General features: G+C 67.8%; 1 protein-coding gene across 1 annotated transcript; it reads left to right on the top strand.

Annotated features, from left to right (window-relative positions):
• The first annotated feature begins 2,439 nt into the window (after window positions 1–2,439).
• MAP1S (microtubule associated protein 1S) lies at window positions 2,440–14,896 on the top strand. Its single transcript, XM_059720065.1, has 7 exons — window positions 2,440–2,596; window positions 5,115–5,216; window positions 7,602–7,684; window positions 7,831–7,971; window positions 8,653–11,926; window positions 12,453–12,670; window positions 13,046–14,896. Exons 1-7 carry the CDS (start codon window positions 2,473–2,475, stop codon window positions 13,199–13,201), a joined length of 4,098 nt encoding a protein of 1,365 aa, XP_059576048.1. The 5' UTR covers window positions 2,440–2,472; the 3' UTR covers window positions 13,202–14,896.
• Window positions 14,897–15,851: the final 955 nt, after the last annotated feature.

The following is a 15,851-nucleotide window of genomic DNA, read 5'->3' as shown; positions in this document are numbered from 1 at the left end:
GTGTGTGCTTCTGTACAGCTATAGATTTAGCTCTAGAGAGAGAGCAAGGATAACCAGATCCATGCTGGGACGCTCTTGCTGAAACCCGCTGAGCAGTAAATCCACAGATTTCACAGACATTCGGGCTGGAGGGGACCCCGGAGGATCATCGAGTCCAGCCCCCTGCCCAGGGGCAGGAAGTCAGCTGGGGTCATAGGATGCCAGCAAGATGAGCATCCAAATTTCTCTTGAAGGTGTTCAATGTAGGTTCATGAACCACCTCCGGTGGCAGGCTGTTTCAGACCTTGGGGGCTCGGACAGTGAAGAAATTCTTCCTTATGTCCAGCCTGAAATGGTTTTGCTGGAGTTTATGACCGTTCGACCTTGTCATCCCTTGGGGCGCTCTGGTGAACAGACATTCCCCCAGATCCTCGTGGTCACCCCTGATAGACTTATAGGTGGCCACCAGATCACCCCTGAGCCTGCGCTTTTCCAGGCTAAAGAGCCCCAGGGCTCTCAGCCTGTCATCGTAGGGTCTGCTTCCCTGAGCTCTGATCATGCGCGTGGCTCTTCTCTGGACTCTCTCAAGCTTCTCCACAGCCTTTTTGAATCGTGGAGCCCAAAACCGGACGCAGTACTCCAGCTGCGGCCTCCCCAAGGCCAAGTACAACAGGAGTATGACAACCCCAGGATTTGCTTGAGAAACATCTTTGGACGCAAGCCAGCGTTTTGCTCGCTTTACTAGCCGCAGCATCGCACTGCAGGCTAATGTTTATCTTGTGGTCAATCGTGACCCCCAAGTCTCTTTCTTCCATAGTGCTAGCCAGCGTAGCACTGCCGAGCCTATAAGGATGCTACGGGTTTTTCCTCCCAAGGTGGAGAACCTTGCATTTATCGGCGTTGAACACCATCAGATTCTCATCTGCCCACTTGCTGAGCCTGTCCAGGTCAGCCTGGATCACCCGCTTGTCTTCTGGTGTGGATGCTTTGCCCCAAAGTTTGGTGTCATCGGTGAACTTGGCCAGTCCGCTTCTGACCCCAATGTCCACATCATTAATGGAGATGTTGAACAGTATGGGTCCAAGGACAGAGCCTTGGGGGACCCCACTGGTGACCACACACCAAGACCGTCCACCACCACCCTCCGGGTCTGACCACGGAGCCAACTCCCAGTGGCGGGAATCCAGGCACAACCCAGCCGCGTGGGCCGGAGGCTCCCCGCATGGAGCTGGCACCAGACAAGGAGCCGGTGGAGGGGCGCCTTTCTGCACCCTCCCCATTCGTGACACTCTCGACACAGCCTGCGGCTGGAAATGCAGAAGTGGCCGAGGAGCCGGCGACCGTTGGCAGCTGCGCGCCTCTCCTGGCAGTTTCTTCTCCAACAGGAGTTTCTCCATCTCCAGCAGACCGCAGGCCGGGGCCCGGGAGGCAGCTCTCCCTGCAGGCCGCGCCGTGCTGGTCTCAGGGGGGCAGAGGGCAGGGCAAGGAGCAACGGGCCCAAGTTGCAGCAAGGGAAGTTGAGGCTGGAGAGTAGGAAAACCTCTCTCAGGAGGAGGGGGGTAACGGGTTACCCCGAGAGGTGGTGGCATCTCCATCCTGGGCCCGGGTTCACAAAGCCTGCATGCAGCGGGGCTGGTGATGTGAGCTCCCAGCTCTGCCCAGCCCTCTGTTGTTCAGGGATTGTAGGGGCAGGTGCAAGCTGCCCGGGCGCAGGAGGCTGCAGGCGGGGGCAGGGGCAGGTGCCCACAGGCTTTGCCTTTTCTCTCCCCCTGGACAGGCTCTGAGCCTGGATGGGAGCTGCCAGCCTGGGGCCACCCATGCAGGGGGAGCAGAGCCCGGTCCCTGCCCCGGAGCCACGTGGGGCCCTTTGCTGTCTGCCCCTGCGGGGGGGCTCCGGACCCCCTGGGTCTGCAATGCATTTGGAGGTGCAACAAAGGGGGGGCTCTGGACCCCCTGGGGCTACCATGCACCCAGGGGGAGATGCAACAAGGGGAGTCTCCAGCCCCCTTGGGGGTGTGATGCATCTGGGGGTGCAACAAGGGGGGTCTCCAGACCCCTTGGGGGTGCAATGCATTTGGGGATGCAACAAGGGGGGGGTCTCCGGACCCCTTGGGGGTGCGATGCATTTGGGGGTGCAACAAGGGGGGGCTCCGGACCCCTTGGGGGTGCAATGCATCTGGGGGTGCAACAAGGGGGGGCTCCGGACCCCTTGGGGGTGCAATGCATCTGGGGGTGCAACAAGGGGGGGTCTCCGGACCCCTTGGGGGTGCAATGCATCTGGGGGTGCAACAAGGGGGGGGTCTCCGGACCCCTTGGGGGGGGGTGCGATGCGCCAGAAGGGGGCGCAGCCGGGGGCGGGCCGGGCGCGGCGCGCAGCGGGACTCCTGCCCCTTTAAGAGCGGCGGCACCACCCCCGGCCCATACAAGGGCAGCGGTGACATCAGCGGGCGGGGTTTCCCGGTGACGTCAGGGCGGGGCGCGGGGGCCCCGAAGATGGCGCTGGCGGCGGGAGCGGGGGGCGCGTCCGGGCCGCGCCGGCACTCGCTGCTCGTGATCGTGGGCGGCGGCTGCAGCCGGCCCGGCCTGCTGGGCTCCGTGCTGGGCGAGCTGGAGCGAGGTGAGCCCCGCCCGGCCCCGCCCGCAGCCTCCTCGCCCACCCCCCTCCCCCGCCGGGGGCGGGGCTGCACCCAGGGGGGAGGTCTCAGGACCCCCCCCCCCCGTGGGGCTGTGATGCAGAGGGGGTCTCTACCCCCCCCCCATGCGGCTGTAATGCACTGGAGGGGGAGGTCCTGACCCCCCCCCCCCCCGTGGGGCTGTGATGCAGAGGGGGTCTCTACCCCCCCCCATGCGGCTGTAATGCACTGGAGGGGGAGGTCCTGACCCCCCCCCCCCCCCGTGGGGCTGTGATGCACTGGGGGTGCTGCCCCCCCCCGGGGGCTGCCATGCACCCGGCAGTGCACCACTGCATCCTGGCTCCGCTGGACTGGAGATGAGGGGGGTGGGGGGGCGAGGAGGCCGCTCTTGTATGCCCCCCCCACCCGTGGCCTGGCCGTGGGCTGAGCGGGGTTCCCGGAGCGCTCGTGGTCGCTGCCACGCGGCGGGGCCGGCGCTCGGGGCCTGTGTCGGGTTGGCTCGTGGGACTGGTGCGGGTGGGAGCAGCAGTTCATGGGCGGGGGGCCCCGAGGCTCCGTGGCCTCGTGCGGGGTGGCTCCGCCGCCCCAGGGGCTGCTCGCCTGCCTGGCTGTGCGCGGTGAGTCACGCGTGCAAGGTGCGTGGCCCCGGGGCGTGCGGGCAGGCACCTGTCTCCTGCAGGAGCGTCGGGGAGCACACCTGGAGCTGTGCGGCACGCCCGGCGCTGCCGCCCGCCTGCCCGCCCGCCCGCCCGCTCGTGGACCCGTGGCATGGTTCGGCCCAGGCGTGTGCGAAGGGAGACCTGTGCCAGGCCGGGCCGGGGGCTTGTGCACGAGGCTGCAGGGGCGTGGGGGCTGCAGGCGCCGTGACAGTGGGCAGGTGGCTTGTGGTTGCCTCGTTAATGGACTTAATGGCTTAGCGGCGGTGGGAGGCCCAGGGTCCCGCTGGGTCACGGCCGGCTGCTCGGAGGAGCAGGATTACGGCGTGTCCGGACTCGTGCCAGGCCAGAGTGCCACTGGCCTGCACGTTTGGCTCGTGCCACACGTGGTCTCCCCGTTGCTGGGTTTTGGGGGAGCTCCGGGTGACCCGGGGGGCGGCCTGGGCTGCTGGGTGCACGGCAGTGACCGAGCTGGGCAAGCGATAGCCCCGGTCTCGGACCCGGCCCTGCCTGTGCATAATAGCCCCGCTCCGGACGCTGACCGTGGGGCTGGCTGCCCCGCGTGAGTTGCCTGGGGCTGGGGCTGGGGCTGAGTCACGGGCTGACTGTCCAGCCACAGGCTGCTGGCTGGCCACGCGGCTGACTCGCTTCCCGGCGGCCCTGTGCCAGTCCTGCAGCCGGAGCCGGCCTGGCCTCGTGCCCCTGCCACTGGTGTTGGGGGCCGGTGGCCCAGGCGAGCTGCCAGGGGCGCCCCCCCAGCCTGGCAGCATCTCACCCTAGTCAGACCTTCGCCGGGTCCCTGCTTGCAGGGCTCTGGTGCGGTGCGTGCGGAGAGCGAAGGTCCCCACCCCGCCGACACACGCTGTTCGTCCCGGTAGTAAATGAGGAAGCTGGGGTGGAGGGGGCGGGGGCGGCACTGCCTTTCCTGCCCGCAAGGCAGAAGCTTCTCTCCCTGGTCACTACAGAGCAGCGTGGCCTGGCCTTTCGTGCCCAGCCCCTGCACAGGCAGGCTGGAGGGCATGGGGGGTGCCCGTCTCTGTGCCAGGAGGGTGCCGCGAGCTGCTCTGCAATGCATGGTGCTGTGCAGAGGGCACTGCCGCTTGATGGACTTGCAGGGATGGGCAAGCAACACCCGCCCGGGGCAGGGCAGGGCAGCACAGGGGGCTATGGACGCGGGAGCTGCAGCTGCTTTCCCGCCCGCCCTGGCCCTGCCCCGCTCGGATTGCCGGAGCCTTACGTAAGCCGGCGCTGGGCTGGGGATTAGAGCCGGTGACGTGAGCCCCCCTTCCCCGGAACGTGCTGCAGCTCCGGAGCCTGCAGTGTGTCTGTGTGCGCGTGCAAGGGGAGGGAGTCGGAGCGTGGCCAGGCATCTGGCCAGCGTGGGCATGGGAGGTGCATGGGTGCCCCTGGCAGGTGCTCTGGGGCCAGCGTGTGCTGGGCCCTAGTTGCCCTGGATGTCTGCGCTGCCCAGCACCTGGCAGGGAGCTGTGCCGTCGACCCCCTGTGCCCCCAGGTGCTGGAGGTCCAGATTTCCCTTCCCTGCCTTGCTGTGTCCCAGCTGCTGCCTCCCCTGTGTGGCAGTGCCCTGGGCTGCGTGCCCGGGTTGCTATCCTTGCACCCGCAGCTTTGTGGCCTGCGCACTGGAGCAGGATCCGGCAGCCTCCTGGGGGATGGGGAGGGGGCCAGAGGCCTGAGCAGGGGCTTGGACCTCCAGGCAGAAGGTCTCTGGGGCTCGCATCCGCTCTCTGTCCAGGGTTGGGCTGTGAGTGAGGGATTGGCTCCCGCTGAAGCATTGGCACTGTGCCCCATTTGCCCTCCCTTGGTGCTGACGGGCATCTCTCCGCAGGGATCCGCTCCTGGGACATCGATGTGGCTGCCTGCAACCTCGACGAGCAGCTGAAGCTCTTTGTGTCCCGGCACTCAGCCACCTTCTCCAGCATTGTGAAAGGTGAGGCTGGCGCCTGCTCCGGGCATGGGGCCCGCAGCTGTGTCTCCCCGCTGGGGGGGCGCGGGGGACCACCCGGCCCCCTGGGATGCTGCTACCCCTGGCTGGGGCAGCCTGTTGGCAGTGGGGCTAGGGGAGGTGCCTCCTGGACCTCTGTGCGTGGCTGATGCCCCGGGTGGCATCCCGGCAGGGTCTGGGGGCCTGCGCTGGGCTCGGGCAGGGCAGCTCGCACTGCTGCCAGCACCCCAGGCAGACAGGCCTCGTTCCCGGGGCAGGATGGAGGCTCTCCAGACTCGAGCACGAGTCCTGCTGCTCTCTTCTCCATGGGACCGTGGCTCAGCTGCCCTGCCGGCCCCGGGCACAGACAGGAGAGAGGAAGGCTGTGCTGCAGCCCCTCCTTCGGCGCAGGGAGCAGACCCCCTTGCTCCGGCTGCGTTGGCCCAGCCTGGGCAAACATTTAGCCGGGGCCATAAAGCCGCCTTTGTGCTCAGCGGCACCGCGCTCCTCGGCGCGCACAGATGCTCTCATTCATCTGCGCCCTGCTCTCTGGGAGCTCCCAGCCCCGGGGCTTTGGCCCAGCGACGCCTTGCTCGCGTCCGACTCGTGATGCCTGCACCTCCCACCCCCCCACAGCGCCAGGCAGGAGCTCCCCTTGCTTTGGACCCCTGTGCTGGGGGGAGAAGCTCTTGGGGTCCCCCACAATGCTGGCTGGGGCTGTGGGCTTGTCACAGGGGCTCTGAGGCTCCTGCCTGGATAGGGACAGGCAAGGTTTCCTGATGCTGCAACCTGCAGACTGGGGCTGGGGCATGGCAAGAGTGATTTTTGGGGGGGTTCCTTGGGGGTTACGGTGCCCATGGACTTGGGTCTGCTGCCCTGGAGGCCCCTTCCAGTCCCTGCCCCCCACCCTGAGCCTGCAGCCTCCGCCAGGGAACAGGCCTGGCTTTGTGGCAGGCAGCTGCTGCCGGAGCCAGTTGCTGGGGGTGGGGGGAGGATGCAACCTCCTGCCCCAGCCTGGGGGCAGCTCGGCATGTGCTGTGGGGTGCGGAGCCCTGGAGCCCCTTGTGCAGCTGGGGACAGAGGGTCCTGTCGTCCCCAACCCCCCTCCTCCCCCCCAGCCTGCAAACAGCTGCTTGACAAGGCTGAGGCACAGGCTGGCGAGGTCCCGTCCTGCCCCCCCCACCCCCGTGCTGCTGGATTTGGAGGCGTTTGCTCTGGGGGTGACCATCTGCACCCCTTGTGCTGCCTCCTTCCGCAGGCTCCCCTGCCCCGTGCGCCGCAGGCTGGTCATCGCGCCCTCAGCTCCACGGGGCCAAGCTGTCATGCTCCTGGCAGCTGCTCTGCCCTCATGATGTGTGTGGGAGAGGGGTGTCCGGTTTCCCCCGCCCCAGCCATGTGACAAAGCAGGATTGGCACTGGGGGTGGCCGGAAGGGACAGGCTGGGTGGCGGACGTGGAGCTGTGCAGGGATGTGAGAGTGGGTCAGAGGTGGCTTTTGCTGAGCCTTGTGGGCAGTAGGGGGAGCGTGGCTGCCTTGCACAGCTGGGAAAACTGAGGCAGGCTGCAGCGGGCATCCCCCGCTGGCTGCCCGGCCCCGTGAGGGGTGCGGGCACCACTGGTATGGCTTTGCCTGTCCCTGCTGCCGGCGTCTGCCCGAGCACGTCTTGGTGCCCTCCGGAAGGTGGCTTCCTGCCGGCCTTGGCCCCATCCCTTCCGCCTTCCTGAGCTGCGGACGCATCCTCCTGCCCGGAGCCGGAAGCCCCTGGGCCGCGGGAGCGGAGATGGCTTTTCCAGGCGGCCCCGGGACGTGCGGTCAGGCCCAAGGCTGCCTCCGATAGTTGCCCGTGGGTGAGAGGGGCAAGTCCCTGCTCCTGGGGGAGAAGGCGTGACCCGGCCAGGACACCTGGGTTCTCTACCCAGGTGTCCCAAGCTTTGTCCCAGCTTCTCCGCCTCATTCCTCCCACGGCAGGAAGGAAGCCGGGAGTCTCAGCCTCTGGCTCAGCAGATCTGCCGGCCCTGGCCGTAGTGTCTGGCTCGTGGCCCTGCTTCCTGCGTGGCGGGGGGCCGTGCTTGTCCCCACACGTGCGCTGTGGCCGTGTCCGAAGGTGGGGGGGGGCAGCAGGCAGCTCTGGGGGCTGGATCTGTCCAGGTGCCTCCGAGGGGCCTGGCACTGCCTGCCTGGCCAGGGTGCAGCATCCTCATGCCTCTCCAGAGCTTGGGCAGCCCTAAGCCCAGAGCCCGCCAGGCTGGGGGCATCCTCTAAGTGCATCCTGGCTCAGGCAGGAGCTGCAGGGAGCTCCAGCTGGGATGTGGGGGGTGGGAGCCTCTCCCTTCTCCGGGAGGGCTGGGCAGGGGCAGTGGGATCCTGATGCCACGGCCTTTCTCCCCGCAGGGCAACGGACCCTCCACCACCGCAGCGATGTCCTGGAGACCCTGGTGCTGCTCAACCCTTCGGACAAGTCCCTGTGTGACGAGGTGAGTGGGGGGCACATCCCGGGGCTGCCAGCCTCTGCGGAGCACCCCTGGTTCATGTGGCCGGGGGGGCTCCGTTTGTGCCCTGCATGGGGGAGCAGACCCCCCTGGCGCGGGGGCCTGACCCTGACCCCCTCCCCTCCCTGCAGCTGCGAAACCTGGTCACGGACGTGTCCCAGCACAAGCTGCTGGTGTTCGCGGGCCCCTGCGTGGAGGACACCGGGGAGCTGATGCTGCAGACAGGCTGCTTCTCTCTGCAGGATTTCATCCAGATCTTCGCCGATAAAGAGGTGCCTGCCAGCCCCGGGGCCCAGTGTCTGGGGGGGTGCAGAAGGGGCTTTGCCCCCAGGGACTTGGGTTCAAGTCCAGCTGGGGGAGGCCAGAGGTTCTGGCCTGGCCGTGTCCCCAGCACTGCTCAGGAGGAAGGGGCAGCTGGCGGGGAGCGTGGGGGAGCCTGGCCGTGGGAGGGGGAGGGAGGGAGGGAGTCGCCGGCTGTCTGCTCACGTCGTCCTGTCTCCCCGCGGGGCCGTGGCGCGGAGCTGCAGCGCTCGCCGGCTCTCTGCTGTCTGATCTGCAGACGGAGGCATCCATCTCCTCCCAGCTAGGCCTCGCTGGTGTGGCTGCCTCTGGCTGTGGCCGCCATTTCGAGGAGTTGCCAGGGTGGCTGCCTCCGTGCCCCAGCGGCTGCTTCTCTTCCCTGCCCCTGGGCACCAACTCCAAATCCAAGGGTCGCTGATGGAGCAGTTGCTGGGCTCAGGCCGCAGCAGTGCCCGCGTGGCGGGTGGGAGCAGGGAGCCAGCCCTGGCCACCCCAAGCTGCTGTCCCATGATGGAGCTGGCTGCGGGCAGGGTTGCTAGTGAGCAGAGCACGTGCCTGGGGGGTGCTGACACAGCCAGGAGCCGCAGCTTGGCGTCCGAGTTCAGGGGTCTGCCGCTCCTTGAGCCCTGACGGTGCCTTGTGTCTCCTGCCAGGTGGGGGAGATCCTGAGCTCGGCCGACCCGTCCGCCAAAGCCCGCCTGACCATCAGCTGCCCGGACTTCGGGGAGTGGCAGGACTCGGGCCTGGAGCAGCACAACCTGCAGGACTTCATCGAGCTGCGGTTCAACCCCGGCTGCGTGCTGCCCGCCATGGAGGGCTTGCAGGAGTTTGTGGAGTACCTCTCCGAGTCGCTGGAGCCCCCGTCCCCCTTCGACCTGCTGGAGCCCCCCACCATGGTGGGCTTCCTCAAGCTCTCCAAGCCCTGCTGCTACATCTTCCCCGGCGGGCGAGGCGACTCGGCCTTCTTTGCCGTCAACGGCTTCAACGTGCTGGTCAACGGCGGCTCCAACCCCAAGTCGTCCTTCTGGAAGCTGGTGCGGCACCTGGACCGCGTGGACGCCATCCTGGTGACCCACGTGGGCACCGACAGCTTGCCCGGCGTCAACAGCCTGCTGCAGCGCAAGCTGGCCGAGCTGGAAGAGGACCCGTTGCAAGGCGTGCAGGCCGGCGAGGACTGGGTGAGGAACCTCATCTCCCCCGAGCTCGGCGTCGTCTTCCTCAACGCCTCCGAGAAGTTGAAGGAGGCTGAGGGCGACTCCCGGGTGCTGAAGAGCAGCGACGAGGCCAGCCTGGCCCTGCGGTCCCTGGAGCGGCTGGGCATCCAGCCTCACCCGCTGTGGCGGGACGGCAGCCCCAGGGTGGAGCCCACCGTGCTGTTCCAGAAGATGGGGGTGGGACGGCTGGACATGTACGTGCTGAACCCCACCAAGGGCAGCAAGGAGCTGGAGTTCCTGCTGCAGCACTGGTCCGGCAGCGGCTGCACCAGGGAGCAGGAGCTGCCCCTGCAGTGCCTGGCCTCCATCTGCGTGCTGCTGGCGTGGCACCCGGCCAGCCCCGCCGAGAAGATCATCCGGGTGCTGTTCCCCGGCTGCGCCCCCCAGAGCCGCATCCTGGAGGGGCTGGAGAAGGTGAAGCACCTGGAGTTCCTCAAGCGCCCGGTGGTCACCAAGAACGACCTGAAGGCCGCGGGCCAGCCCGAGCGGCCGCTCAAGCAGAAGCGGGCCGAGAGCAAGGAGAGCCTCAAATCGGCCTCCAGGCTGAGCCTCGTGGAGGCCGGCGCCCCCAAAGAGAGGACCCTCAAGGCCGAGAAGAAAGAGGTGAAGCCGGGGACCAAGGACAAGGCCAAGGGGCCGGGCGAGGCGGCCAAGCCCAGCCTGGAGGAGCCCAGGGCCAAGCTGGACTCGTCGACCGAGAAGCTCAAGGTGGACGCGCGGCCCAAGCCGAGCAAAGAGAAGGCGGCGCCCAAAAAGGAGCCGCCCGCCCGCGACACCCGGAAAGAAGAGAAGCGGCCCCCGAAGAAGGAGGACGGCGGCGCCGAGGCCAAGAAGGACATGAAGGGCCCGAAGAAGGAGCTGAAAGCGGAGCCGCCACGGAAGGACGCCAAGGAGAGCAAGGTGGAGGGGAAGGCGGCGCCCAAGCTGCCCTCCCGGAAGACCCCAGGGCCGGAGACCCGCAAGCTGGCACCCAAGGCGGGCAGCCTCAGGAAGTCGACCCTCAAGAAGGAGCCGGACAAGCCCAAGGCCAAAGCGGTCAAGGAGGCCGGGGCGGATGGTGGGAGGCCGCCTACGCCTGAGGAGCCCGGCGCCTCGGTGGGCTCCAAGTCCTCCACACCGGAGGCTGTGCCGGGGGAGGCAGGCGGTGGGGCAGCCCCCAGGGAGGAGTCGACGGATGAGGGCATCACCATGGCGGAGAGCGAGCTGGAGCCGTCGCCCCTGGAGAACGGGACCCCCGGGCATGGCGCCGGCACGCAGGCGTGTGCTGGGCCAGGCTGCATGGAGAACGGGCTGCCGGGCGAGGATGTGGACAGCCCCCAGCGCTTCCGGTACCTGGAGACCAGCCCGCTCAAGGGCATCGGGCCCCCGTCGCCCCTGGCCAAGACGCCGAAGAGCGACCGCAGCGTCAACTTCGACGTGACGCCCACGGGGCTCCTCAACCACTGCCCCGACGGGGCCGAGGAGCCGTGCGGCAGCTCCGAGGAGAAGACCCTGGAGATGATGTCCCCAGCCAGCTCGGGCCCAGCCAGCGCGGGCCACACGCCCTTCCACCAGTCCCCCGTGGAGGACGCCCTGGGCACGGGGGAGCTGGCGCCCGGCGCGCAGGACACGAGGCAGCTCGGAGCCTGGCGAGCGGACGGCCCCGCGGCCGCGTCGCGGCCCTGCCCCGACAACAGCTCGTGCCAGGACAAGCAGACGGGCTACCTGTCCCTCAGCCCCTTCAAGGAGGAGCTGCCCGACGTGTCGCCCACCATCACCACGCCCTCCCTGCCGGCCGAGGTGGGCTCCCCGCACTCCACCGAGGTGGACGAGTCGCTGTCGGTCTCCTTCGAGCAGGTGCTGCCGCCCGTCAGCGAGTCGCCCCAGGAGGAGCCGGCGCGAGGCCGCTCGGCGGGGCCCACGCCAGAGCCCGACCCGGTGCCAGGCAAGGGCGGGTTGTCGCTGCCGCTGCGGCCCTGCCATCGCGCCCCGCGGGCCGAGGGCGATGGGCACGGGCGCCGCTCGGACTCGCCCCACGACGTGGACTTGTGCCTGGTGTCGCCCTGCGAGTTTGAGCACCCCAAGTCGGAGCGGTCGGCCTCCCTCAACCTCAGCCCCCGGGACTTGTCCGACAGTGACCTCTCCCAGGAGCTGGCCAAGCCGCTGGCCCAGCGTTGTGGCCCGGCCCGCAGGCCGGGGGGCGACGAGACGCCCCCCACCTCGCTGAGCGAGTCGCTGCCCACCTTCTCCGACTCGGACGCGCCCCCGGCCGCCGAGGACTGCGCCTGCGTCCTGGCCGACGGCGGCCTGGAATCGGATGAAGAAGCTGTGCACCCCACCAGGGCCCGGGACCCGCTCCCGGCCCCCATGAAGGACCCCTGCCCCCTCCCCGCCCAGCCCGGGATCTGCATGGTGGACCCCGAGGCCCTGCCCGTGGACCATGCCCGCTCGGGGAAGAAGGAGCCGGCCGGCAAGCTGAAGAGGACTCCATCCCGCCCGGGCTCAGCCCCCACGCCCCTGCGGGCCGACCCCCCCAAGCACTCCACCCTCAAGGCCAAGGCCCCCGGGGGCTCCGCGCGCGACATCGGAGACAAGGCCCGGCCGCCCACCCTCGGCAGGGCCAACACCCTGGAGAAGGGGCTGCACGCCAGCGGGGACATCCGAGCCCCCTTGTCCTCGAGCCGGGGTGCTGGAGTCCGGCCTCCCTCGGGCGCCGGCCGGTCGTCCCCTGCAGGTGAGGCCTCTTCTCGTGGCCCGGTAGCTTGTGGGGGTGGATCTCGGGGTGGGGGCCTCTGCTTTCCTCGAGCACCAGCCCCTCGGGCAGCTGGGCCTGACCCAAGCGGCTCCATGGGCATCGTGGCTTGGAGATGCTCCATGCACGCTGTGGGAGGGAAGGACTGGGCACCCTGGGCACAAGCTGGCTGCAGGGCTCAGGAGCTCCCGTCTGGGTCAGGCAAACGCTACTGGGGGTGGAACAAGACATCCCATCTCAGAATGGGCTGAAAATTTGGGGCGGGGGGCAGGATGTACGGAGCAGGGAAGAGCCCCGGCTGCTGGAACGTGCCCCAGGGACAGAGAGCATCCAGGAGCAGGGAGAGCCAGGCCTGGGGTCCAGCGACCTCCACGCATCCAAGGGCATGGAGCCCCCTGACCATGTCTCATTTTGGGGCTGCCCCTCCTGCAGTGGGGGGCTGAGTCCATGGGCCTGAAGCCCATGTGGGGCGGCTGGTGCTGCAAGGGCTTCGTGTCTCCGCTTCCAGGCTCCAAGCCGGCCTCGCCCCCTGGCCCCCCGGTTTACGTGGACCTGGCGTACGTGCCCGGCTCATGGAGCGCCCGGACCGTGGACGAGGAGTTCTTCCGGCGCGTGCGCTCCCTCTGCTACGTCATCAGCGGCGACGACCACGTCAAGGAGGGCGTCATGCGCCCCATCCTGGATGCCCTTCTGGCGGGCAAGCAGCAGTGGGGCAGCGACGTCCAGGTGAGACCTCCAGCAAGGTGTTTGGGGGAGGGGAAGGGTCCATATCCCGTGGTGCAGCAGGGCCTGGAGGCTTTGCCCAGTGGAAGCTGAAGGGAGCTGGTTGTGGCCTCTGCCCGTCCCCTGCAGCGGGGCACAGAGACGGTCCTGGTGCAAACACCCCCAGAGAGCAGTGCCAGGATTGGGGCCCCCCCCCCCGGCCGGTGTCCATGTCTCACCCAGCGCTTGGTGCAAGACGGAGCCTGCAGCCCCACAGGCCAGATGTGCGGCTGGGCACAGAAGCCAGGCGCCCCGACCTGGGCCCTGGTGCTCCGTGCCCTGGTCTGCGCTACCCCGGCAGGGTCGTGACTTCAGTGCCCGGTCGCTCTCTCCCTGCAGGTGACCCTGATCCCCACCTTTGACTCGCTGGTGATGCACGAGTGGTACCAGGAGACCCACGAGCGCCAGCAGGAGCTGGGCATCACGGTGCTGGGCAGCAACAGCACCGTGGCCATGCAGGATGAGACCTTCCCCGCCTGCAAGGTGGAGTTCTGAGGGCGCCGGCCAGGGTTAACCCTTTCCAGCCCAGCACCGGAGGAGGGACTCGGTCGCCCACTGGCCCCCCTGCAGGGGTTGGGACCTGATGCCCCTGCACTGGGAAAACACTCCTGAGCCTGGGGAGGGGAAGGGAGGGGGGAGGGGGAAGGAGCCCCTCCTGGACTGGAAAGGGTTACCTGGCATGGCCATGCCCCCCCTGCACGGTCACTCACCACCTGGTTACTGCATGCCCACAGCCAGAGCCGCATACAGTCCCCGCTCTGTCCCCTGCCCCAGGGGTGACGGTGGGGGGGGGCGGTATCCTCTCTGCCCCCTGCCCAGCAGAGGGGCTGGGGCTGCCCCGGGCATGAGCCATACTCGAGTTACAGGGTAATTTGTTTGTTCCTAACCTCCCTGCCCGGGATGGGGGTCTGCAGCAAGGGGGAGGGCACATCCCTGGCAACCGGCCCCCTCCCCTCCCCTCCCACCCATGGGTGCCTGAATGAGGTGAGACAAGGCAGCTGTTGCCCCTCTTCCCTCCCCCCTGCAGCCGGATGGGCTCCAGCATCCCCTGGGATAGCTGGGCACACACTAGGGCTGTTTGCAGCTCCCAGGCTGCTCTTTGCCTCGGGCACAAGTGACACGAGCTTGCCAGTCCTCTCCCTGGGGCAGGCTAGGGGCTGCTGTCCCTTGGCGGGGTGGGGCAGGTGCCAGGGCTGTCTTGCCCCCAGCTGCTCCATGTGTTGAGTTGTCTTGGGATCTTTTTTTGTGTGTGCCTCCCACTGTTTCCCTCCTGCCTGCTGCTCTGTGGGAGAAGAGCCGCACGCGAGCCCACAGGGCCCCGGGCAGGCCAGCTGGGGCTGTGGGGGCACCCCCCTGCCCTGGCACTGCTGTGCCTGAGTCTGGGGGTACAGCCCCTGCTCGAGCCCCCTCCCCAGCCCCCCACGCCCGGTGTGGACTCGAGCCCAGGTGCTGCTGGATGTTTTTTAAAAAACCAAATTCCCTGGGATGATTTTTTTAAAGATGATTTTAAGCGTGAGGGCCGGGGCCCTGGCCAGGGGGGAGGAGGACGGGGCTGGGCTGCAGCCTCGGCCAACCTAAGGGGCCCGGGGCTTGCTCGTGGCCCTCCTGCCCAAATCCAGCCTGAGGGTCCCGTTCCCCCTTGTTTGGCTCTGCTGGGCCTGGGGCACCGACACTACCAGGTCTTACAGAGGCTCTTTCTTGCCTTTTTGTAATGCCATTTCCCCCCTGTCTTTTAACAGGCAGTGACCCTGAGCAGCCCCCTCCCCTCAAACCCCCGGGGGCTCTTATTTATCTGTGCTCTCATTGCTGCTCCAAGGCAGCAGCAGGGCTCCCTGGGCACAGCATGGCGGGGGGCTGCACCCTGCCCCGCCCGGCGTGGGAGGGATGGAGGAGCTGGGTCCTGGCGCTTGGACGCCTTCCCCCACCCGATTTGTCTTGTGCTGCGTGTTCGGGACGTGTCTGTCGGGGACTGAATGTTTCACCTTTAGTGCTTTATATATTCTTCTTAGCTGGAAACTGGTTTAGGGTGGGCATGAGGGGCAGGGGGAGCCCCCCATCCTCTTCCCACGCCTCTGCCGGGAGGCCGAGGCTGCTCGACAGTTAGACACCCCCACGCCCCTCACCATGTTGCACACGACGTTTCGGTTTGGCAAGTGTATTGGAACAAGCATTAAAGAGATACTAGCTCTGTCCGCTGCGTGCCTCCACCGCCGCTTCTGGGCCCGGGGCTGGGAGGTGCTCGGGGTCCAGCTTGCTCTTTCGGCCCTGCTGTTGGCATGCCTGGAGTGAGGGGCTGGGGAGGGCAGGTGCGTCCCCTGGCAGCCGGGCTGTGCAGGGCGCTGCAGCTCCCAGTGCCAGGTGCTGGTGCCCAGTTCAACCTCCCTGAGGTGCTGAGAGCAAGCAGCAGCCGCGTAGCAGATGATGGATGGAAACCTGCAGCAGCTGAGGCCTGGCTCTCCCGGGTTGGAACAGGTGCCAAAGCCCCCTGGGATGCGCTGGGTTTCCAATTGCAGGGAGGCTCCCCCAGGACATCATGTCCTCAGTGCTGGAGCCTCCTGCCCGCTGCCACCCCACGGCTCGGCTCAACCTTGCCTCTGCTGCAGAAGGTGGGGGGCAGCCCCTTCTTTCCAGCCTGGGGCAGTGGCAAGTCCCATGGAGGGCCCCAGGCTGCCCTGAGCCCGGGGCAGGGAGCTGCGAGCAGGGTGGAAATAGGGGGCCTGGGCTCTGGGTACCAGCCCATCACCCACTGCTGCAGTTGCCATTAGCGACGTGGCTGTGGATGGGGTAAGGAGTTACCATGGCAACTGCCTGGAAACTGGAGTCAAGATCCTTGCAGAGCGGGAGCAGGCGGCTCCGCGCCCCAGCCCTGCCGCGCCCGGGTGTTGGGCTGCACCACGGCCCCAGCCCTACTGCAAGGAGGTGGGCTGCACCCGCTTGTGCCAGGGGTGGTGGGGCCTGGGCTGGGTGGGTGCAAGCTGTTGTCCCGGGAAGGACCCTACTGTCCAGGGGGCCTGTCCCATCACTTACACCGCCTGCCCCCCCCCCCATGCTTTGGGGGGCCAGGAGATTCCCTGGTCTCCGGTTGCAGCGAGCCCTTGGCAGAAGCTGGGGTCGAACCCAGCAGCCCCAGTTCCAGTCTCCAGTT

The sequence above is a fragment of the Alligator mississippiensis genome, chromosome 16 (assembly GCF_030867095.1).
Source record: "Alligator mississippiensis isolate rAllMis1 chromosome 16, rAllMis1, whole genome shotgun sequence".
Lineage (NCBI taxonomy): Eukaryota > Metazoa > Chordata > Crocodylia > Alligatoridae > Alligator > Alligator mississippiensis.
This window is presented reverse-complemented; position numbering and strand designations above follow the sequence as displayed.